Here is a 24,339-nt window from a genome sequence, read left to right as displayed (position 1 = left end):
TACAACCTACCTACTCGCAGAGTTGTACCGGACCGTCACCCTCGGCTAACGAAGATGTGGATGGCAGTGTAGTGACATCCCTGATGAACCTCTAAAGAGGTGAAAGTGCTGGACAGCTACTGAAGAAACTCCTCATTTTAATTTGTATTTATATAAACCCTCACAAGGACTAACAATGGTTGTGGATTAGACACTATATCTAGTGTTCACTTTAATTGTTTGACTGCTAATGCTGCTATAACTTCAGCTGTATGTAAGGATATCCCTGCCCCACTGCACTGTGGGTTTTCCTTTATACAGTTACCTCCCCTGAACGTCTGTTTAGATGTGCCTGTATCACAATGGTTGTGCTAATGTTATGGATATAAGCCGAAAACTGTCTAATAAGTGAGAGAAAGGACAGGTGTCGAGGCCCTGTTCTGTATAACCACAGTATACTCCAACTTAGAGTCTAAAGCTCATTGTTACCGTATTCAGGTCAATAGCGAACACAATTTTTAAACTGAAAATATCAATATCACATTTTTTGAGGAATGCTTAGATGTGTATTTCTGTCCTGAACATGGCAATATGATGAACGATGCACAATCAGTCCATCCTGTGAATATTGCAACAAGAGGCCCAGAGGGCCTGTATCGCTCACCTGAATATGTTTAAAATAATTGGTATGAAGTAAAGATATAGCACTCCATGGTAGGTGCTGTAAGTACATATGAAATTTCAGAAAGATCCATCCAGTACTTGAGATATAGCGAGAACAAACTTTAAACAGAGCCCCACCCCTATGCCCCTAGGGGGGTCATACCCACCAATTATACAAAATTGAGTCCCCGTGGTCCAAGGATGCTCCAGACTAAATTAGGATAAAATCCCTTAATCTCTATGGTCGAAGTAGGATTTTAAAGGTTTTACCTCTATTTCTCCTATTGGAACCCGCCTCTCTGCCTTCAGGGGGGTTAGACACACCGTTTATACAAAATTGGTTCCCCTTCACCCAATGATGCTTCATACCAAATTTGGACAAAATCCTGTCATTTGTACAGAAGAAGAAGGTATTTGAAGAATTTGCTATGTTTCCCCTATTTGGCCCCTCCCTTCTATCCCCAGGTGGGCCACACTCACTGTTTATACGAAATTGAGTCCCTTTTGTCCAAGGATGCTCCAGACTAAATTAGGATAAAATCCCTCAATCCATATGGTAGAAGAAGGATTATAAAGGTTTTACTTCTATTTCCCCTTTTGGGCCCCGCCCCTCAGGTCCCAGGGGGGCCACACCCACCGTTTATACAAAATTGGTTCCCCTTTACCCAAGGATGCTCCACACCAAATATGGACAAATTCCTTTCATTCCTACAGAAGAAGAAGGATTTTAAAGAATAATTTGCTATGTTTCCCCTTATTGGGCCCGCCCCTCAGGCCCCTGATGGGCCAGACCCACAGTTTATTCAAAATTGGTTCCCCTTCACCCAAGGATGCTTCAGACCAAATATGGAACAAATCCTTTCATTCCTATAGAAGATGAAGGATATTAAAGAATTTGCTATATTTCCCCTATTGGGCCCCGCCCCTCAGCCCCCAGGGGGGCCAGACCCACCGTTTATACAAAATTGGTTCCCATTTACCGAAGGAGGCTCCACACCAAATATGGAACAAATCCTTTCATTCTGACAGAAGAGAAGGATTTTAAAGAATAATTTGCTATGTTTCCCCTATTGGTCCCCACTTCTCAGGCCCCTGGCGGGCCAGACCCATGGTTTATACAAAATTGGTTCCCCTTCACCCAAGGATGCTTCAGACCAAATATGGAACAAATCCTTGAATTCCAACAGAAGAAGAAGGATTTTAAAGAATTTGCTATATTTCCCCTATTGGGCCCCGCCCCTCTACCCCCAGGGGGGCCACACCCACCGTTTATACAAAATTGAGTCCCTTTGGCCCAATGATGCTCCAGATTAAATTAGGATAAAATCCTTTAATCCCTACGGTAGAAGAAGGATTTTCAAGGTTTTACTTCTATTTCCCCTATTGGGCCTCACCCCTCTGCCCCCAGGGGGGCCACACCCACCGTTTATACAAAATTGAGTCCCCTTGGTCTGAGGATACCCTAGACCAAATTTAGTCAAAATCTCCTTGGCCGTTCAGGACTAGTAGCGTTTTGAAGGAAAAGTTGAAGGAAGGACGGACGACGGACGGACGGACGGACGACGGACGCTGCATTATGGCATAAGCTCACCATGGTCCTATGGACCAGGTGAGCTAAAAATTAAAACCAGTCAAACACTGATTAAAGTTTCAACATACAAGTTTTCATAGTCTTGGGTCTCATTTCAAGCTGTCCTGCTCCAATATCCTATTTTGTCTTTTGTTTACAGAGCATTGTCCTTTGACCTTAGTTCCATCGACTTTTATCCGCTGTCCTTTGTCTGATTGACCTCTGATCATCTGTTTCTTTGACCTTTGTCCCATTGACTTTTTGTCCTGTCCCTCGTCCCATTAACCTTTGCAAGTTTCTCTGACCTTTGTCCCCTTGACCTTCATATTGTCTTTGGTCCATCTGACCTTTACACATCTGTCCCTTTGACCTTTGTCCTGACCTTAGTTCCGTTGACCTTTTTCCTGACCTTTGTTCCATTGACCTTTGTCCTGACCTTTGTTCTACTGAACTTTGTCCTGACCTTTGTTCCACTGACCTTTGTACATTTGTCTTTCTGACCTTTGTCTCTCTGACTTTTATTCTATATCCTTGGTGAGAAAGTGAAGTTTGCTAGTTTAGGTCGTAGTGACACACCTGTATAAAAACTGTCGAAAGAAACGTCGCTCTGCTCGGGGGTCCCTGTAGCATTGATGTGGAAGGTTTGTAGCATATTTGAGAGGGAGAGGAATAACATGGATTCGGCTGCAATCTTAGCTACACACTGACGTGGACCTGTAAAGGGAAAGTCACAAATGTATGGTTGTACAGTGATCAAATATAGTACACTCCAACCCTGCTAATGTGAACACCTCTATTAAGAGACCACCTGCAGTAAGGGACCACCTGCAGTAAGAGACCACCTCTATTAAGAGACCACCTGTGTTAAGAGACCACCTCTATTAAGAGACCACCTGTGTTAAGGGACCACTTTAAACGTTTTTCATTGGAGTGATCATTTCCTTGTGAACTTAACCTGAAGGTAATAGGTTTGTGTCGCCATTTCTCAGTAGAATTTTGTAGTTATATTGCTTTGAAGTAAAGAAAATGTTCTGCCACAAAAAAATATAGGTTGTCAGAATTTTAAGGATTTTAAATGGAAATTTATGTAAAAATGAGTGAATTTTGAAGAAAAAAAAGGAAAGACACAATATTTTGCAAAATAATGTCAATAAAAATGATACTGCCATAGATAAGTATTGCATTAATGTATATCAATTTAATAAATGCTGAAATTGTGTATATTAAATTATCTACAACCAATTAAAAATTGACATTTTATGATAAAACCATATACACATAGTAATTGCATGTAAGAGTTATCTTGAAAAACTTCACAGTAGTGAAATAGGTAGCCGGTTTCCTGAAGTACAGAAAAATGGACACATGTGACTCATTGATAAAAAACCAACTGAATTAATGCCTGGATTGCTTTAAAATACTTTAATATTGAGAGAACACACTGTTCTGCCAATAATACACATATAATATTCATCAGTTCAAGATTAAACATTAGAATATGCGGAAATTGTGATACTGTCTCCCTACATTGGATTTTCAACAATGGATGTACTTCCTATTTCCGTTTCAATACACTCATTCAACCTTAATCAAAAGACCATACATTGTATGTGTTAAGCGACCACTTGTTAGAGTTCATGTGGGTCGTCTCTTAGTACAGGTCTGACCAATCAAAACAGAGAAAACAATGGGTTTCAATATAATGAAAAGAAAGTGATATCCATAATAGAAACAAGACAAAAATTATTCTATACAAAGACAGGAATTCCACAGGAGTGGATGTGTCGCCTGCTCAGCGCTTTTAGTGAGAAAAGTGTTTTGACTTGAGTTATCGTGTAAACAAGCAAAAAGTCAACAGCAAAAACGATGAACAACGTTGCTATGTCAAGTGTGATATGCCAAAATGCGAAAAATTGAAACTCAACAGAAAAACCCATAATATATGTTGAACATGTTTGCTTCTAGCATTACCATACAAAATTTGAAAGAAATTGATTAAAAAATAAAAAAGTTCTTGCATTTACTACACAATTCCCTTATTTGACAATAGAAGGGGCATAACTCCACCAAAAATGCATTTAGTAAGAGAAAGCAAGAACATGCATGTATAGTTTTTGATAATAATGTATATTTAGAGAAGACAAAATCAAATTTAACTATCTAATGATAATTAAGGTTATTCTAATGTCTTCACTTATTCACCCTGAAATTTCATAATGAACTATTTCAACCTTTGAATTGAAAGAGTTCAAATGTGTTTTCGTGAGTGAATGAGTTAACACAATGCTAAGTTTATATCTTACCCATTCCAAAAGGATGATATGGTTTGTCTTTGATTGGTTCTAAAAATCGGTCTGGATGAAATTTTTCTGGCTCATCCCAGAACTCCTTGTCAATATGAGACTGGCGAAGATCACAGATAACTATGGAATCCTTTGGAATTTGAAATTCTCCAATCATGGTCTCCTCTGTGTTTGTGCGCAATGCTGTGTTAACAACTGTAGAAAAAAACAAGATACAAGATTGATCAATGGTCAAAGACCTTTCATATATCAATTTCATTCAGCAAAGAACGATCATACCTTTAAAAGTCTTTATTTGTGATGACATTGTTTCTCTAGGCTCGCCCATAGTTCAAACTATATAAAAGAAATTTAGACCCTCCCCTTGCCCTAAACCGACTCATCTTAAACCATTATAACCAAATAGATTTCTTAGCGCTTATTTAATTTCTTGCAGTGTAAATATTGACCAAATTTATCAAAATCTGACGTAGTCATATTTCATTGATACATTTTGGGGGAACCTCTGACCAATCGCAGTGTAGTATGATAATTAATTATGTGCAGAGCTTTGCTCAACATTGAATTTAGCCTTTTCTTTTTGAAATATAAATAAACACAAAGTTTCATCATGACCCTGTCACTTTTTATTAAGTTATTGTGCTGACAACGTCAACCGATCAAATCCTACTCAAATTCAATCTTTACCTCAGTGCTAAACTATTGTATATTGGAATTGGCTTACCATGTTTCATCCGAACTGTAAACTAATTTAAGGAAGCTATCTGTGGAAACCTAAGTGTGGATGATAGACAGACGGATGGAGGCTCCTAACCCTTTCACTACTGTAGACCATAATGGACTCATCCAGATCATTGCATGGTAGAGTCTACTAGGTTACATAGGGGTGAAAGGGTTAATGGGAATGTAAAAAGAGGACAGCAGATCATTGACACAATGACATAACTACACAGCCAAAAAAAATCCTTAAATTGGGAATTTACACCCAGTCAAGTATTCACCCTTCACCGATAAAATCTATTATTATTTTTTCATATTATTCCCAATAAGTGATTGGCCAGTAGTGCATCACATGTCCACTGATAAAAACCAATATTGACTTGGAGTGCGTGATTTTTGTTGAAGGACTGGGTGTTTCTAAAAATTGAATTATGACGTGTCTCCAAACAATGCACCGTACTGTACTGCTAATATTAGCACAACTTGTATTCATTCACCCCCATTACAGAGAGCAAAAAGTGGGAAGGTAAAGTGAGGAGAACCTTTCCCTGTATAGTCAGTAACAGAAGCATGTTATCTTCACTGAATGTTGGTGTATAATCTTCATGAAAAAAATATTTTAGTTTATAAAATTATGTATTTGATTATGAAACATACTTGTCCCTGCCGATCTTCCAAGCTCCTTAAATGTGGCATCAGTATAAGGCAGATTAGCTCTGTCATCTAGAGTGACCTGTCTGTCTCGACCTACAACCTACACAAACCAATACAATCACATGTGATGATATTAGATCCTTTATCAATTATATATTGACCAATCAGAACAGTATTTTCTATTCACTGCATTTAATCTGCTGATGTTTTGTTCAGGCGCAGCAGAATCGACAGCAATGAAAACAAGAGGTTGTTTTTATCTAACTGTGGTACATACAATAAGTTATTGATATAACACAATAAGGTATTGACATAATACGATAAGTTATTGACATAATAAAATAAACAAAACAAAATGTGAACAAAAAGTACCAGATAACAGCTGACAAAGCTACAATTACATTGGATAGCAAATTGAAAATGGTGTATATAGCCTTGTTGTCAAGCCTGGCATCGATCGTTAGAATAGAACATTTTCATCTTTTCACTTTTTAAAACAAGAGGCCTGTATTGCTCATCTGATTCTTTTGTTACATGGATCTGACATATAGGTAACTTTAGACCAAATTTGGTAACTAGAACACAAGACAATTTAACATCTCTTAAACGGTTCTAAGATATTTGAAATTTTAATTTTAAAGCTTTTAACCAATGTTGATCTTTGACTCAGGCTAGCACTTCAAGTTGACCTTTGACCTCATTACTGTAATCAAGAAAACGATTCACACAGCTGGTCTACATAACATACTCAAGTATTATGACTCAAGTTCAAATGGTTCTTAGGATGTTGTTGTTTGAAGTTTTTAACATATTTGACCCCTGTGACCTTGAAAGTAGGTCAAGGTCATTTTAATAAGGAAACTGTATAGCACTCCATCCCATCTACCTACTGGTCAAATGTCGTTAGCCTAGGTCTTCCAGTTCTTCAGAAGTCGTTCAAAATAAAAAGTTGACGGACAGACGACAGACAACGGACGCCGCAGTACGGCATAAGCTCAAAATGTTATAAATAGAAATTTTTAGTTTTTTCCATTGAATACCATATATATTTCTGTCATACGACAAAATATACTGGTATCTTCACTCATACTTCACAGTGAAAAATGTCAGTATTCTGCAATACTTGTAAAATACATTTGATATTTATTTTATTATGTTCCTTGTAGAAACATTGTTGATAGAAATAAGTTCAGTAATTGACAGTGATCGAGAGAAACTGTAAAGGTTTTACCAGAATTCTGTCTATATACCTTGCCTATCTCTTCCTGACATTGTCGCTGAACATCCTGGTACTTAGACATATAAACCAGTTGCCATAACAACATTGATGTGGATGTGTCCGCCCCACCAAGGAACAAGTCTATTATACTGCGGAAAAAATTTGCCTCTGAAATAGAGAACACAATTGAAAGTCAAGCCAAGATCAATTGTGCAGTTGTAAATCTCACAAATCTATTCAAACACATTGAAGGTTTTTAAAGCAAAATAATCAAGAAAAATGGGAGTTAAAGTTGATCTTATGATATAGTAACAGTTGATCACATGATATAGTAACAGTTGATCAGATGATATATTAACCGTTAAATCTATGATATATAAAGTGTTAATCCTATGGTATATTAACAGTTAATCCTATGATATAGTAACAGTTAATCCTATGAAATATTAACAGTTAATCCTATGATATAGTAACAGTTAATGCTATGATATAGTAACAGTTGACCACATGATAAAGTAGCAGTTGATCACATGATATAGTAACAGTTAATCCTATGATATAGTAACAGTTGATCCTATGATATATTAACAGTTGATCACATGATATAGTAACAGTTGATTGCATGATACAGTAACAGTTGATCACATGATATAGTAACAGTTGATCACATGATATATTAACAGTTGATCCTATGATATAGTAACATTTAATCCTATGATATAGTAACAGTTAATCCTATGATATAGTAACAGTTAATCCTATGATATAGTAACATTTAATCCTATGATATAGTAACAGCTAATCCTATGATATAGTAACAGTTGATCACATGATATATTAACAGTTAATCCTATGATATAGTAACAGTTAATCCTATGATATAGTAACAGTTAATCCTATGATATAGTAACAGTTGATCCTATGATATAGTAACAGTTAATCCTATGATATAGTAGCAGTTGATCACATGATATGTTGACAGTTGATCACATGATAAGGTAACAGTTGATCACATGATATAGTAACAGTTGATCACATGATATATTAACAGTTGATCCTATGATATATTAACAGTTGATCACATGATATGTTGACAGTTGATCACATGATAAGGTAACAGTTGATCACATGATCTGGTTAAGCTGATCACATGATCTGGTTAAGCTGATAGCATGATCTGGTAACGGTTGATCACATGATATAGAAACAGTTGATCACATTGTATAGTAACAGTTGATTACATGATATAGTAACAGTCGATCACATGATCTGGTTAAGCTGATCACATGATCTGGTTAAGCTGATCACATGATCTGGTTAAGCTGATCGCATGATCTGGTAACAGTTGATAGCATGATCTGGTAACAGTTGATCACATGATAAGGTAATAGTTGATCACATGATTTTGTTACAGTTGATCACATGATCCGGTCACAGTTGATGACATGATCACGTAACAGTCTATCACATGATCTGGTTACAGTCGATCACATGATCTGGTAATAGTTGATCACATGATCTGGTTACAGTTGATCATATGATCTGGTAACAGTTGATGACAGGATTACGTAACAGTTGATCACATCACATTACCTAGCACTACGGTCAATCATATGATCTAGCATTCCTTATTTCCTTAGTGTATATATAATAGGGCCACATCTTGTTTGATATCAAAACACTGTAAGGGAAATCATATGATGATTAAATTACACACTCGTTCAATATGTACTTCAAATGTACGCATTATGTAGTGCTTTAGATAGGGAAAATATGTCTTAAGACGGGATGCTTATAAACTAATTTCAAACCTGAGTATTCCGCCTGCCCGCGTTCCTCTGCACTCAGACTCAAGAATACATCCATATAGTCCAAACACTTGTTCCTGTCTAACCTCTCGGCGTGTTCTGATAGCTTTGTTTTGAAGAAACCAAAAATTTGTTCTTCTCTCATCTTTACTTGCTCAAACTGAAAAACACAAAGGATCACAGAGCTGTCGTTACCAAGGTCACACCAATTTAGTCTAATGATAGTTTTCCTTCATTACGGATCATTACATTCAAGTGACATTCAATGAGGATAACATTTGGTGGCAGGCTGAATAATAAAACCCTGAACATTGAACATTGACTACGGAGCAATCCTAGTCCTAGCATCTTTGGAATGAATGCATGCTGTTAACCTTTTCTTGATTGTTTTTCCGATGCATGTTTGTCTTTTAATTTATGCTGAACAAGAAGCCCAATGGGCCTGCATCGCTCACCTGGTATTCATCTTACAACTGTAACCTTAAAAGTGAACTAAATGCTACAGGCAAAAATATCAGTGTCTTGACCGCATCATCCTGGTCCTTTTGGTTATGCAGAAGTCATTTAAAGGTTTATAAGACAATTGACCCCTGTAACGTTAAATATGGGCGAAGGTCATTCATTTTAACAAACTTGGTAGCCCTTCATCCCAGTATGTTAGTGTCCAAATATCATCACCCTGGGCCATTAAGTTATTCATAAGAAGTTGTTTGAAAGATTTTAAGATAACTGACCCCCGTGACCTTGAATATAAGTCAAGGTCATTCATTGGAACAAACTTGGTAGGCTTTCATGCCAGTATGTGATTGGCCTAATATCATCATCCTGGGTTATTCAGAAGAAGTTGTTAAAAGATTTTAAAAAGATTTTAACATATTTGACCCCTGTGACCTTTAAAATGGGCAAAGGTAATTCATTTGAACAAAGTTGGTAGTCCTTTATTACCATGCTACTGGCCAAATACCATTCGGGCCAGGTGAGCTAAAAATGCTTCTAAACTGTAGCTGAATAATGCAGTGAAAAAAGGGCCACAACTCTGTATAAAAGGTAAGAAACTCAATTTTAGTATGCAATGCTCTGACATCTCAAGAAGTACTCTCCTACAAAAGTTTGAAACTACAGGTGACACAGTATATGAGATATGTCCTGCACAAAGAATGACTAGGCGGTAGGGTGGTGCAATGGATAACATTTTTCGCCTTTCACAAAGGCAGCCAGGGTTCCATTCCACGATCAACTGTGAAAAGGTCAGGGGTCACCTGCCTGACCACCTGGGTTTTATAAGGGTACTCCAGCTTCTTCCTGCGTTTAAAACCTCCCTTAAAACTTAAAATAAGTTTAAATAACTTGTTTCATAATTGTTGTTCAAGAAATTAAGTTTATAAACAGACAAACAGATGTGCAGCGAGCCTATCGTCTCCTCCAGCAATACTAATGGAGGACTAACAATGTTAATATCTGACCTCTTAACTTTAATGGAGAATATAGATCAATTCAATTTAATATATAACCTTTCAGCTTCCATTGGTCATTCCCTTACTACTTGTATATAACCATTGACTTATACAGGTTTACAAATGACCCTTACCTTTGAGCTGGCCAGTCTGGGGAGGATTGGATACAGGTGTACAGATGGACCTTACGTTTGAGCTGGTCAGTCTGGCGAGGATTGGATACAGGTGTACACATGGACCTTACCTTAGAGCTGGTCAGTCTGGGGAGGATTGGATACAGGTGTACACATGGACCTTACGTTTGAGCTGGTCAGTCTGGCGAAGATTGGATACAGGTGTACACATGGACCTTACCTTTGAGCTGGTCAGTCTGGGGAGGATTGGATACAGGTGTACACATGGACCCTACCTTTGAGCTGGTCAGTCTGGCGAGGATTGGATACAGGTGTACACATGGACCTTACCTTAGAGCTGGTCAGTCTGGGGAGGATTGGATACAGGTGTACACATGGACCTTACCTTTGAGCTGGCCAGTCTGGCGAGGATTGGGAACATGTTGACTGGACCTTACCTTTGAACTGGCCAGTCTGGCGAGGATTGGGAACATGTTGCCTGGACCTTACCTTTGAGCTGGCCAGTCTGGGGAGGATTGTATACAGGTGTACCCAAGGACCTTACCTTTGAGCTGGCCAGTCTGGCGCGGGTTGGGAACATGTTGACTGGACCTTACCTTTGAACTGGCCAGTCTGGCGAGGATTGGGAACATGTTGCCTGGACCTTACCTTTGAGCTGGCCAGTCTGGGGAGGATTGTATACAGGTGTACCCAAGGACCTTACCTTTGAGCTGGCCAGTCTGGGGAGGATTGTATACAGGTGTACCCAAGGACCTTACCTTTGAGCTGGCCAGTCTGGCGCGGATTGGGAACATGTTGACTGGCCCTTACCTTTGAGCTGGCCAGTCTGGCGAGGATTGGGAACATGTTGACTGGACCTTTCCTTTGAGCTGGCCAGTCTGGCGAGGATTGGATACAGGTGTACACATGGACCCTACGTTTGAGCTGGCCAGTCTGGGGAGGATTGGATACAGGGGTACACATGGACCTTACCTTTGAGCTGGCCATACGGGGAAAATTGGATACAGGTGTACACATGGACCCTACCTTTGAGCTGACCAGACGGGGAAGATTGGGTACAGGTGTACACATGGACCTTACCTTTGAGCTAGTCAGTCTGTGGAGGATTGGATACAGGTGTACACATGGACCCTACCTTTGAGCTGGCCAGTCTGGGGAGGATTGTATACAGGTGTACCCAAGGACCTTACCTTTGAGCTGGCCAGTCTGGCGCGGATTGGGAACATGTTGACTGGCCCTTACCTTTGAGCTGGCCAGTCTGGCGAGGATTGGGAACATGTTGACTGGACTTGCCGATTTACAGTTTGTAAGTAGGAAGAGAATGTTCTCCTTCAAGTTCTGGAACTCAGGGTCAGAGTGGTCAAACCTGAGGACAAAAGAAAAGTTGCTAAAACATTTGCATGATTAGTATCTGGTCGCTCTTTATAGGAAAGATGTTTAAAAGCCAAAACAACTATCCATAGTAAAATGCTTAATTGACAGTCATTTCATAGTAAAAACCATCCTTCATAGACAAGTGTTTAATAGTAAACCATCCTTTATAGACAGGTATTTATTAGTAAACATCCTTAATAGACAGGTGTTAAATAGTAAAACATCCATTATAGACAAGTGTTTAATAGTAAAACATATGTTATAGACAGGTATTTGATAGTAAACATCCTTTATATACAGGTGTTTAACAACAAAACATCATTTATTGGCAGGAGTTTTATAGGAAAAACATAATTTATAGAAAGGTGTTTAATATTTAAAAACTTGTTACGGGTGTTTTATTTAGTAAACATACTTTGTAGACAGATGTTTTCCCACCTTTTTAATACAGGTATGAATTACAGTGTTAGCTGTTACGAAGAATCATGTAAAATCTATAAATTCATTCACATCTGTGAATGTGTCATATAATCAACCTGGATATGTTTGTAAGAATGACTGTCATGCAGGAAGGATAATTTAATCCAGCCAACAATATAAACACAATGGTTGCCAGGAAGTCCCTCTCATGCTGAGCCACTAGTGTTGGCTGTGTTTTCATTCATGGCGTTGAATGACCCTAATGGGCCATAAGTGATATTTTATTATCCGGATATATATTACTGGGAGTGTAAAAACTGATCAGGAGGTATTGGGACAAACCGATGTGAACTGGGATAAAATGAAACTCAACATCTCAAACAAGAACGTTCAGATTGATATCAAGTTTGTACTGGTTATAGCCCCACTGAACACATAACTGACCACAAGGAGATATAGTTATACCTTGAACACAAACATCCTCACAACCTGGAGTTATATCTATAGTTCTACCTCCAAATCAAACACTATGACAACCTAGCGATATGTGTAGTTATACCTTCGACACACACACACCTTGGCAACCAGGAGGTGTGTAGTTATACTGTCGACACACACACCTTGGCAACCAGGAGGTGTGCAGTTATACCTTCGACACACACACACCTTGACAACCAGGAGGCGTGTAGTTATACCTTCGACACACACACCTTGACAACCAGGAGGTGTGTAGTTATACCTTCGACACACACACCTTGACAACCAAGAGGTGCATAGTTATACCTTCGACACACACACCTTGACGACCAGGAGGTGTGTAGTTATACGTTCGACACACATACCTTAACAACCAGGAGGTGTGCAGTTATACCTTCGACACACACACCTTGACAACCAGGAGGTGTGTAGTTATACTTTCGACACACACACACCTTGACAACCAGAGGATGCGTAGTTATACGTTCGACACACACACACACCTTGACAACCAGGAGGTGTGTAGTTATATCTTCGACACACAAACCTTGACAACCAGAAGGTGCGTAGTTATACGTTCGACACACTCACCTTGACAACCAGGAGGTGTGTAGTTATACCTTCGACACACACACACCTTGACAACCAGGAGTTGTGTAGTTATACCTTCAACACACACACCTTGACAACCAGGTGTGTAGTTATACCTTCGACACACACACACCTTGACAACCAGGAGGTGTGTAGTTATACCTTCGACACACAAACACTTTGACAACCAGGAGGTGTGTAGTTATACCTTAGACACACACACCTCGACAACCAGGAGGTGTGTAGTTATATCTTCAACGCACACACTTTGACAACCAGGAGGTGTGTAGTTATATCTTCAACACACACACCTTGACAACCAGGTATGTAGTTATACCTTCAACACACACACACACACATCATGAAAACCAGGTGTGCAGTTATACCTTCAACACACACACCTTGACAACAAGGAGGTGTGTACAATTTCTGTATTCCTGGAAACATTTAATGCAGTTTAACTCTCAATTTCTGCCCCTGAAGACACATTTGAAGTCTTCAGTTCAAAGGTTGGAATGGTTCATTGTGAAATACCAGGGGTGAATGAGTAAATAAGAGCAAATTTATCATAAGAGCCAACATAAGTAACCAACATAACAACCATAGCAATCAAATGTAAAGGGCGAAATTAACAATGGACAAATACAGATTTTACCAGGGTAGGGCGAAATTAACAATGGACAAATACAGATTTTACCAGGGTAGGGCGAAATTAACAATGGACAAATACAGATTTTACCAGGGTAGGGCGAAATTAACAATGGACAAATACAGATTTTACCAGGGTAGGGCGAAATTAACAATGGACAAATACAGATTTTACCAGGGTAGGGCGAAATTAACAATGGACAAATACAGATTTTACCAGGGTAGGGCGAAATTAACAATGGACAAATACAGATTTTACCAGGGTAGGGCGAAATTAACAATGGACAAATACAGATTTTACCAGGGTAGGGCGAAATTAACAATGGACAAATACAGATTTTACCAGGGTAGGGCGAAATTAACAATGGACAAATACAGATTTTACCAGGGTAGGGCGAAATTAACAATGGACAAATACTGATTTTACCAGGGTAGGGCAAATTAACAATGGACAAATACTGATTTTACCAGGGTAGGGCCAAATTAACAATGGACAAATACAGATTTTACCAGGGTAGGGCGAAATTAACAATGGAAAAAAACAGATTTTACTAGGGAAGGGACAAATTAACAATAGACAAATACAGACTTTACCAGGGTAGGGCGAAATTAACAATGGAAAAATACAGATTTTACTAGGGTAGGGACAATTTAACAATGGACAACTACAGATTTTACCAGGGTAGGGAGAAATTAACAATGGACAAATACAGATTTTACTAGGGAAGGGACAAATTAACAATAGACAAATACAGACTTTACCAGGGTAGGGCGAAATTAACAATGGACAAATACTGATTTTACCAGGGTAGGGCGAAATTAACAATGGACAAATACTGATTTTACCAGGGTAGGGCCAAATTAACAATGGACAAATACAGATTTTACCAGGGTAGGGAGAAATTAACAATGGACAAACACTGATTTTACCAGGGTAGGGGGGAATTAACAATAGACAAATACAGATTTTACCAGTGAAGGGAGGAATTAACAATGGACAAATACAGATTTTACCAGGGTAGGGAGAAATTAACAATGGACAAATACAGATTTTACCAGGGTAGGGAGAAATTAACAATGAAAAAACACAGTTTTACCAGGGTAGGGACAAATTAACAATGGACAAACACAGATTTTACCAGTGAAGGGAGAAATTAACAATGGAAAAACACAGATTTTACCAGTGAAGGGAGAAATTAACAATGGACAAACACAGATTTTACCAGGGTAGGGGGGAATTAACAATGGACAAATACAGATTTTACCAGGGTAGGGCGAAATTAACAATGGACATATACAGATTTTACCAGGGTTGGGGGGAATTAACAATTGACAAATACAGATTTTACCAGGGTAGGGGGGAATTAACAATGGACAAATACAGATTTTACCAGGGCAGGGGGAAAGTTTGACTGAGCGAATTTTTTTCTGGTTCACAGTATTGACCCAATCGTATAAATACTTGACAACTAGGAGTTTTGTATTGGTAAATAAAACAGGAACACACTCATCTTGTATAGAAGATTTTATGAAACATTACCACACATAGATTATTTAAGTGCACTCTCATGTATTGACAGGAAGGATGACACAACCTCTGGCCTCTGTCTAAAGGAAGGATGATTTGGTGTATTTTGTCTGTATACACGTCAGACCCCTGCGTTCTGTGTAAGTGTTCTATCTCAGGAAAGGTGTATATTATATGTAAATTTCTAATTATACAATAAATATACACAAACATACTGTCTGTGTGAATGTTTGTCAGCAAAACAGAATTTATGATCTGTTACAACGCGGTGCAGCGTGGTCCTCATCTTAATTCATTTATTGCCAATATATCCTATTCATTTAATTTAATAGTTTATATTATAAATTTCCCGTACCACTGCCAAAATCAAATAACTGGGCCATAACTCTTATATTTAGAGATTTAAATAATTTGTAGAATCTGTAGAAGTGTCTTTAGAAGCAATGTCCTCATTCAGCTTTAATCTTAAGGCCTTAAGTCTGCAAAGTTTATTTTTTAAAGAGTTCAGAATGGAGATCAAGATTTTTCGTTAACACAAATTAAACACTTTTTACTGTGAATATTTAATACATTTCTGTCATGACAGGAATGTGACTCTTTTAGGATATGTGGTCAAAATGATACATTAGTCTTGATTTTTATATTTTAGTGTTTTCAGGAAATTAAGTATTACAAATTGTTATGAAAATCACTAATATCAACAAGAAAATTCCAAACTCTAGGGCCCCGGGCTCCCACATTCAACACATTCCACAAAAACACTCCCTACTAAACAATCAATCATGGTAGGCCTTCAGGCAACACATCTACTGTCATTTCTAGATGAAAAAGAAAATATTCCCATTTTGTTAATTGCTTTACATGTCACGAAAATTCGGTTCTTATACATTTCTATTTTGTTTACATAAAGATTTTATACACAGAATGGAAGTACACAAGATTGATTCTTTATTACCCAGTAACAAAAGGCAATTACATGAAGTAATTCATAGGATTACAATTCAAAACTAGTCATTGCCTCAAGTTGTAAAGTTTTACAACCAGTTGTATTTATATCCGTTCTGTCATATAACAGAGGCCAAAAGGGCCTGTATCACTCACATGGGTGTTTGAACAATCATATCAGCCAACATTCTCATTAGAAGTCAAGTGTTGCAAATACACCCCTATTTTGACTCAGTCCCTGGACCAAAGGGTGCTTTAAATTTGGGTGAGATCAGTATGTATTTTTACAATGTATATGGTCGTAGGGTTTGGACCTCAATCTTTACAATGTAATGATTGATCAGAAATTAAATCCCTCGGGGCAAGGCCAGTCCTCAAGGCTAATCCTTGTAGCATGATCTTCTAATCTTTTCACCTCTTCCATTTATCTTATCTCCCCTTCTTACCTCTCCCATTTATCTTATCTCCCCTTCTAACCTCTCCCATTTATCTTATCTCCCCTTCTTACCTCTCCCATTTATCTTATCCCCCCTTCTAACCTCTCCCATTTATCTTATCTCCCCTTCTGTTTTTATCTGTCTTCTCCCCTTCCCCTTCCACCTCCCATCATTTTCTCCCCTCCTCTCCTCACCTTATCACCTTACCCATTCCTTCCCTGTTCACTCATTTCCCCCGTCCTTCCCTCACCATATCACCTTCTCTTTCAACTTTTCTCACTTCCTTCCCTCTCCTTTATCTTATCAACACCTTCCCTCATTCTTCATCTCCCCCTTCCCTCTCCTTTACTTCCCCCTTCCCACTCCTTTATCTTTTTTCCTTCCCTTTTCTTTATTTCTCCTTTCGTTTATCTTTTCCCCTCCCCTTCTCCCCTCCTTCCCTTTCCTTTATCTTTCCCCCTCCCCTTCTCCCCTCCTTCTTTGTCCTTTATCTTCTCCTTTCCGTTATCTTTTCCCCTCCCTTTCTTCCTTCCTTCCCTTTCCTTTATCTTCTCCCAACCTTCCTTATGTCCTTATCTTTTCCTGACCATCCCTATTTCCTGACCATCCCTATTTCCTGACCTTTTTCTTTCTTCCCCTGCAACATTTTCTCTACCTTCCTTCTGTATCCTCTTTTACTCCTCCTTCATCTTTCTTTGGCATTCTCTTTCCCCTTCTGCTTTTTCCTCTCATTCAATCTCATTCATATTCCTTCCCCATTTCTTACATTATCCACACTTCCCTCTCTTTTTGTCTTCTTTCCATCATCTGCTATTCTTCATTATTTTCTCCATTTCTTTTCCTCACATCCCTTAACATAATCCTTTTTCCCATGATTTAAATATTCTTTCCCTTTCAGCTTTTATATCTTCTACCTTAATCTTCCATTCTTTATTCCTTCCGCCATCTTCATCCCTTTGTTCCTCTTCCCATCATAATGTTTCCTCCACTCCTTTCCCCTTCTTGTCATCGAAACTACCCATTTCCTTATCTATGTTCCCTCCTCCTTCTGAATTAGTTATTTCCCTCCTTATTCTATTATTTATTCCCCTGTTCTTACTCCCCTATCTTCCATCCTCTCTAACATATTAAGGTTACAAGTCAAATCCATATGTATGAACAGTGATATCAAATTCTCATTTTTATTGCAAAACTGATTGTAAATTCAACAGCTTTTCTGAAAATCTCATTATCAATATATGCTTTAGTGCTTTAAGCTTACAAGACCAATGGAGAACGGGAGTTTGATTATTGGTCTCTACGGTAACGCTATCAATCCCTCCATTACAATGGAGCACCCTCACTGACACGCTCACTGACACGTAAATATTTATGTCCCTGTTGGAGCTGCTTAAATGCATTTATTCTGTAAGCTATACAATATTCATGGAACATATAAACACACAAGGTCTAAACACAGCCCTGGAGCTATTCCACAGGGCCCACGTCTGTGAATGAATTGTAAATCTTCATTCTGACACATACACGATTGTGATTGTTATTTGATCAAAGTGTTAGGACTCCAGGACACCGACAATATGCTGACAGATCAAAAACAAATGAGTTGAAAATTAAGTCAGCATGTTGTTTACCTTTTTGTGTTGGCACATTGACATATTGTCATTTCTTCCTGTAATCCTCCCGGTCATCTTGTCACACTGTCATGTTGTTATACAAGTGTACCACCATATTGTCACTTTGTAATACTGTCACCTGATCATGTTGTCACTTTGTAATACTGTCACCTGATCATGTTGTCACTTTGTAATACTGGCACCTGATCATGTTGTCACTTTGTAATAATGTCACCTGATCATGTTGTCACTTTGTAATAATGTCACCTGATCATGTTGTCACTTTGTAATACTGTCACCTGATCACTTTGTAATACTGTCACCTGATCATGTTGTCACTTTGTAATACTGTCACCTGATCACTTTGTAATACTGTCACCTGATCACTTTGTAATACTGTCCCCTTATGTTGTCACTTTGTAATACTGTCACCTGATCACTTTGTAATACTGTCACCTTATCACTTTGTAATACTGTCACCTGATCACTTTGTAATACTGGCACCTAATCACTTTGTAATACTGGCACCTGACCACTTTGTAATACTGTCACCTGATTACTTTGTAATACTGTCACCTGATCATGTTGTCACTTTGTAATACTGTCACCTGATCACTTTGTAATACATCACCCGATCACTTTGTAATACCGTCACCTGATCATGTTGTCACTTTGTAATACAGGCACCTTATCATGTTGTCACTTTGTAATACTGTCACCTGATCATGTAGTCACTTTTATCATGTTGTCATTCTATCATGTTGTCACTTTTTCATCTTGTCACCAGGTCATGTTGTTATTTGATTATGTTGTTACTTTTCTCATGTTGTCATCTGATCATGGTGACACCTTGTTATGTTGTCACAATGTAATGTTGTCACATTGTAATGTTGTCACATTGTCATGTTGTCACATTGTAATGTTGTCATCTGATCATGGTGTCACCTTGTAATGTTGTCATCTGATCATGGTATCACCTTGTTATGTTGTCACAATGTGATGTTGTCACATTGTAATGTTGTCACATTGTCATACTGTCACATTGTAATGTTGTCACCTTGTCATGTTGTCCCCTTGTAATTTTGTCACATTGTCATGTTGTCACCTTGTCATGTTGTCACATTGTAATGTTGTCATCTGATCATGGTGTCACCTTGTTATGTTGTCACAATGTAATGTTGTCACATTGTAATGTTGTCACATTGTCATGTTGTCACCTTGTCATGTTGTTACATTGTAATGTTGTCACCTTGTCATGTTGTCACCTTGTAATTTTGTCACATTGTCATGTTGTCACCTTGTCATGTTGTCACATTGTAATGTTGTCACCTTGTCATGTTGTCCCCTTGTAATTTTGTCACATTGTCATGTTGAAACATTGTCATGTTGTCTTGTTGTCACACTGTCATGTTGCCACATTGTAATGTTATCACCTTGTCATGTTGTCACATTGTCATGTTATCACCTTGTCATGTTGTCACATTGTAATGTTGTCACCTTGTAATTTTGTCACATTGTAATGTTATCACCTTGTCATGTTGTCACAGTGTAATGTTGTCACATTGTAATGTTGTCACATTGTAATGTTGTCACCTTGTAATTTTCTCACATTGTCATGTTATCACCTTGTCATGTTGTCACATTGTAATGTCACCTTGTCATGTTGTCACCTTGTAATGTTGTCACATTGTCATGTTATCACCTTGTAATGTCACCTTGTCATGTTGTCACCTTGTAATGTTATCACCTTGTCATGTTGTCACCTTGTCATGTTGTCACCTTGTCATGTTGTCACCTCACCTCACCTCACACACAAAAAAGATTGCAGCAGGCATAGAAATTACACATCAAATTTAAGGTTCCCCTTATCACTTTGGAAAATCATTAGATAAATTCATGCGTTTAGAATGTTTCTGGGAGCTCTGGGAGCTCAAGTTACAAGATAAAGGAGTGCTTTAATAGTGTCTTTATCTTGCTTACCGCTTGCCAAGGGCAATGGCTGATGTGATGTTAAACACAGATCTTGTCAGCATATTCTCAGGTGCCAGACTTCTCCCATCGGCAAGTTTTATTTCCTTAAATGTCTCTGCAAGTTCAGTTAGGACTTCTGTTTCTAGGTGGTGCTGTCTACTTTCGTTGGATTGTGTTGTGATCAACAGGCTTGAGAGTTTGTGCCAGAGACTTCCATTGGTCCAGAACAGCCCTGGAAAGTAACAGACAATACTAAAGGCAGTCTGTATATAAACATCTATATAGAAATATGCAATCAATTTCAAAACATGTTATCTCCCTTCACTTTATCTCCCTTACCCTCAGTTCCTTCATCTCCCTTCATCTTATCTTCCCTCCCCTCATTTTATCTTACCATCCCTTATGTCCCCTCCCCTGACCTTATCTCTCCTCTCTTGACCTTATCTCCCCTTTCCTCCCCTTTCCGCCCGTTATTCCCTTCGCTCCCCTTCACCTTATCTCCCCTTCCCAACTGTTATCTCCCCTTCCCTCCCCTTATATCACCTTCCCTCCCCTTCTCTTCACCTTATCTCCCCTTTCCTCCCCTTCACCTTATCTCCCCTTTACCTTATCTCCCCTTCCCATCTGTTATCTCCCCTTCCCACCCGTTATCTCCCTTTCCCACCCGTTATCTCCCTTTCCAACCAGTTATCTCCCCTTCCCACCCGTTATCTCCCCTCCTCCCTGCCTTGTATCACCTTCCCTCCACTTTATCTCCCCTCTGTTCACTGTATCCCTTTCTCTCACCTGAGCCCCTATCCCCTCACCTGTCTTGCCCTTACCTAACATTATCTCCCATTCCCTCACCTTATCTCCCCTTCCCTCATCTCATTCCCCCTCCCCCTTCCCTCATCTCATTCCCCTTTCCCCCTTACCTCATCTCATTCCCCCTCCCCCTTCCTTCATCTCATTCCCCCTCCCCCTGCCCTCATCTCATCCCCCCTTTCTCATCTCATCCCCCCCACCCTTCTCTCACCTATCTCCTCTCCCATTAATTCTACTCTTTGAATATTTTCCTACATTTACCTCCGCTACATTATATCTCCCTTTCTCTTATATCGTCTCTCACATAATCCTCTTGCCCAAAGAATGCTCCAGATCAAATAGGGTTCAAATTCCTTTACTCAAACTGAAAACTTGGGATTTTAAAGACTAACCTGTAATTCCCTACCCTCCTGACTCCAGTTTGACAACAGTCACATGGACATCTGATGATCCATCAGTTCACAAATTAACTATAAGACAAAGGGACCACTTGTACAAAACATCTCAAAGTTGAGGAAAACCTCAAGCAATGTATTGTCGATAGGAAACCTTAGACTTGAGGAAATCTCAAGAGTTGAGATGTTTTATACGAGCAGGGCCTAAGGTCCTAAAGGCTAGGATTGGGAAACTTTTTAAGTATTTTAAGTATGTATTTTTTCTATACTGTACCAGTCAGAATACATGACCATTTAAATCAGTGAGCTGTTAAACTTGAATAATTACATGAGGTGCTAGACCGCTCAGTCTGGTGATGATAGGTCATCATCTACATCGGTAGGTCTCCCCACTTAGTAAACCAGATTCCTACTTAGGTATACCGCAGTAAATGTCAAATCTGCCCATGTTCAAAATCAGTGGTGTGTGATCCATATATTCCTAACAGGAAAGAAATTAGTGTGCTTCCACCAGGAATTGAACCTGCAGTCCCTCAGGTTCCAAGTCTACACTCTACAAATTGAGCTAATGTTATATGATCATAAAATTGCATGGCTATATCTATCTATCTATATATTCTGCATCACCCTCTTTCGAGTATTATGTGCAGCTAAACAGAGATTCGAACCCAGAACCCTCCGAAAAGACGCTATACCCTACCTTTTAATAGCTCTATAAACACATGTATCAGAAAATTGTAACAGGTGAACATTCATCCAGTCTGTAAATAGGTTTACTTCTACCTGAAATAAAAACTGATAATAATCTCTTCTTGCTTTGAACAACCTGCAGGCCAAGGGCTCTCAACAAAGAACCTACAGAAAACCTCGGGCCAATTAGGGCTATCAACAAAGAACCTACAGAAAACCAATTACATACAAGTCCCTGAGGAAAAAAATATACATCAGGATGTCTTTGTTAGGTATGCTACATGTANAGGGCTATCAACAAAGAACCTACAGAAAACCTCGGGCCAATTAGGGCTATCAACAAAGAACCTACAGAAAACCTCGGGCCAATTAGGGCTATCAACAAAGAACCTACAGAAAACCTCGGGCCAATTAGGGCTATCAACAAAGAACCTACAGAAAACCTCGGGCCAATTAGGGCTATCAACAAAGAACCTACAGAAAACCTCGGGCCAATTAGGGCTCTCAACAAAGAACCTACAGAAAACCTCGGGCCAATTAGGGCTCTCAACAAAGAACCTACAGAAAACCAATTACATACAAGTCCCTGAGGAAAAAAATATACATCAGGAAGTCTTTGTTAGGTATGCTACATGTACCTGTCCTGGTTTACCTGGACAAAATACAGGTAATTTACACCTAAACATATAACATGCCTATAAAATCAATGATTAAGTGTGAGATTACTTTCATTTTTATCGGTCAACTTCCATCACTAGCTACATGCTTGAGGCAGTGTTGTGAATAGTGAAACACAAGGAGGGTATTGACAGGTCAGACACTAGATCTGATACGGAATAACTGTAGTTGTGTACAAGGTAGTGCTCTATAAGGCCAAATCAAAAAGTTGTTTGATTCCAGTTATCATACATATCCTATTTTTTTTGTGCCTGTATCCAACACTTATTTCAAGGAAACACTATTTAAGTTAAGACTATACTTTCCTATAGTATTTAAATTTATCAAAATATTTGATTTAAAATTTAATTTCTACCTTTCTTCCTTTCCTAATTTGTTAAGACATGTAGCAGGAAACGAACAAGTTGTTTTTTTGGCCTTACCCATTTAACAGCCTGTATTTATTCCCCAGACACAGTAGTTGTTTAAATTGAACAGGATTTCTAGTCTAAGCCAAAAAAAAGACATTTAAAAACCTAGACTTTATTTAGCAGGTGAAGATTTTATTGTTCCCCAGAAGACTATTATAAAACAATTTAACCTGTAAGGTGACCAATTTTTAGGAAATGACCACCTATCTTTTAAGTCAAATACATGTACATATAAATAAACCAGGCCTTCACTAAGGAAACACAAGTAATTATTTTTTTGGCCTAAGTACTTTCCATAGTTTATTTTTCTATGTAAAGAGTACCTGTGTTATCTGGATACCTGTATAAACCAGACCTTCACCTTGGTCCTACTATGACCTTGAAAAAAAGGGTCAAGTAAAACTGCATAGACAGCTACCTACTGTATAGACAGCCCTTCACTGAAAATGCTAAATACAGTATTATAACCATATAAGCCTCTTTGTTATTAATCAGAAGAACTTTTTAAACAATAAACCCATGTGAATTCAGCCCGTCAAGGTCTTTCATCTTAACAAACTTTGAAAACACCTAAAAACAGCATACTACGAGCCAAATATAATTACTCAAGGCTTTGTGGATCTTAAGAATAGGTTTTTTGAAAAATTACATGCAACAATATTACATATATCAATTTTGTCACCCTCCTCTGTATTCAGCTGAACCAATGTCATTTTCATTTTAATACTGTGGCTCATTCTATTAACAGAAAAGGTAAAGGGTATGACTGTGAATAGATACTACAGTACACATCAAGGTAGGTAAAGGGTATGACTGTGGATAGATACTACAGTACACATCAAGGTAGGTAAAGG

General features: G+C 38.5%; 1 protein-coding gene and 1 long non-coding RNA gene across 2 annotated transcripts in view; both read right to left on the bottom strand.

Moving 5' to 3' along the window:
* Positions 1 to 2,190: 2,190 nt before the first annotated feature.
* Positions 2,191 to 24,339, bottom strand: part of LOC110445880 (cytochrome P450 2U1-like) — a 27,483-nt gene continuing 5,334 nt past the window's right edge. Inside the window, exons 2-8 of the mRNA XM_021490711.1 lie at positions 20,518 to 20,740; positions 11,747 to 11,870; positions 8,920 to 9,076; positions 7,140 to 7,276; positions 5,893 to 5,989; positions 4,516 to 4,710; positions 2,191 to 2,926 (exon numbers count right to left, since the gene is read on the bottom strand). Of these exons, the coding sequence (XP_021346386.1) occupies positions 2,736 to 2,926; positions 4,516 to 4,710; positions 5,893 to 5,989; positions 7,140 to 7,276; positions 8,920 to 9,076; positions 11,747 to 11,870; positions 20,518 to 20,740 (1,124 nt within the window). The 3' untranslated portion in view covers positions 2,191 to 2,735. The remainder of the gene's footprint in view (positions 2,927 to 4,515; positions 4,711 to 5,892; positions 5,990 to 7,139; positions 7,277 to 8,919; positions 9,077 to 11,746; positions 11,871 to 20,517; positions 20,741 to 24,339) is intronic.
* LOC110445881 lies at positions 17,865 to 19,532 on the bottom strand. The gene is made up of 2 exons (XR_002462404.1): positions 19,114 to 19,532; positions 17,865 to 19,017 (listed from the first exon to the last, which is right to left on the bottom strand). It is a non-coding gene; the product is annotated as an uncharacterized LOC110445881 (long non-coding RNA).

The sequence above is a fragment of the Mizuhopecten yessoensis genome, unplaced genomic scaffold, assembly GCF_002113885.1.
Source record: "Mizuhopecten yessoensis strain PY_sf001 unplaced genomic scaffold, ASM211388v2 scaffold2401, whole genome shotgun sequence".
Taxonomy (NCBI): domain Eukaryota; kingdom Metazoa; phylum Mollusca; class Bivalvia; order Pectinida; family Pectinidae; genus Mizuhopecten; species Mizuhopecten yessoensis.
The sequence above is the reverse complement of the archived record's forward strand: the minus strand, read 5'-3'. Positions and strand labels throughout refer to the sequence as shown.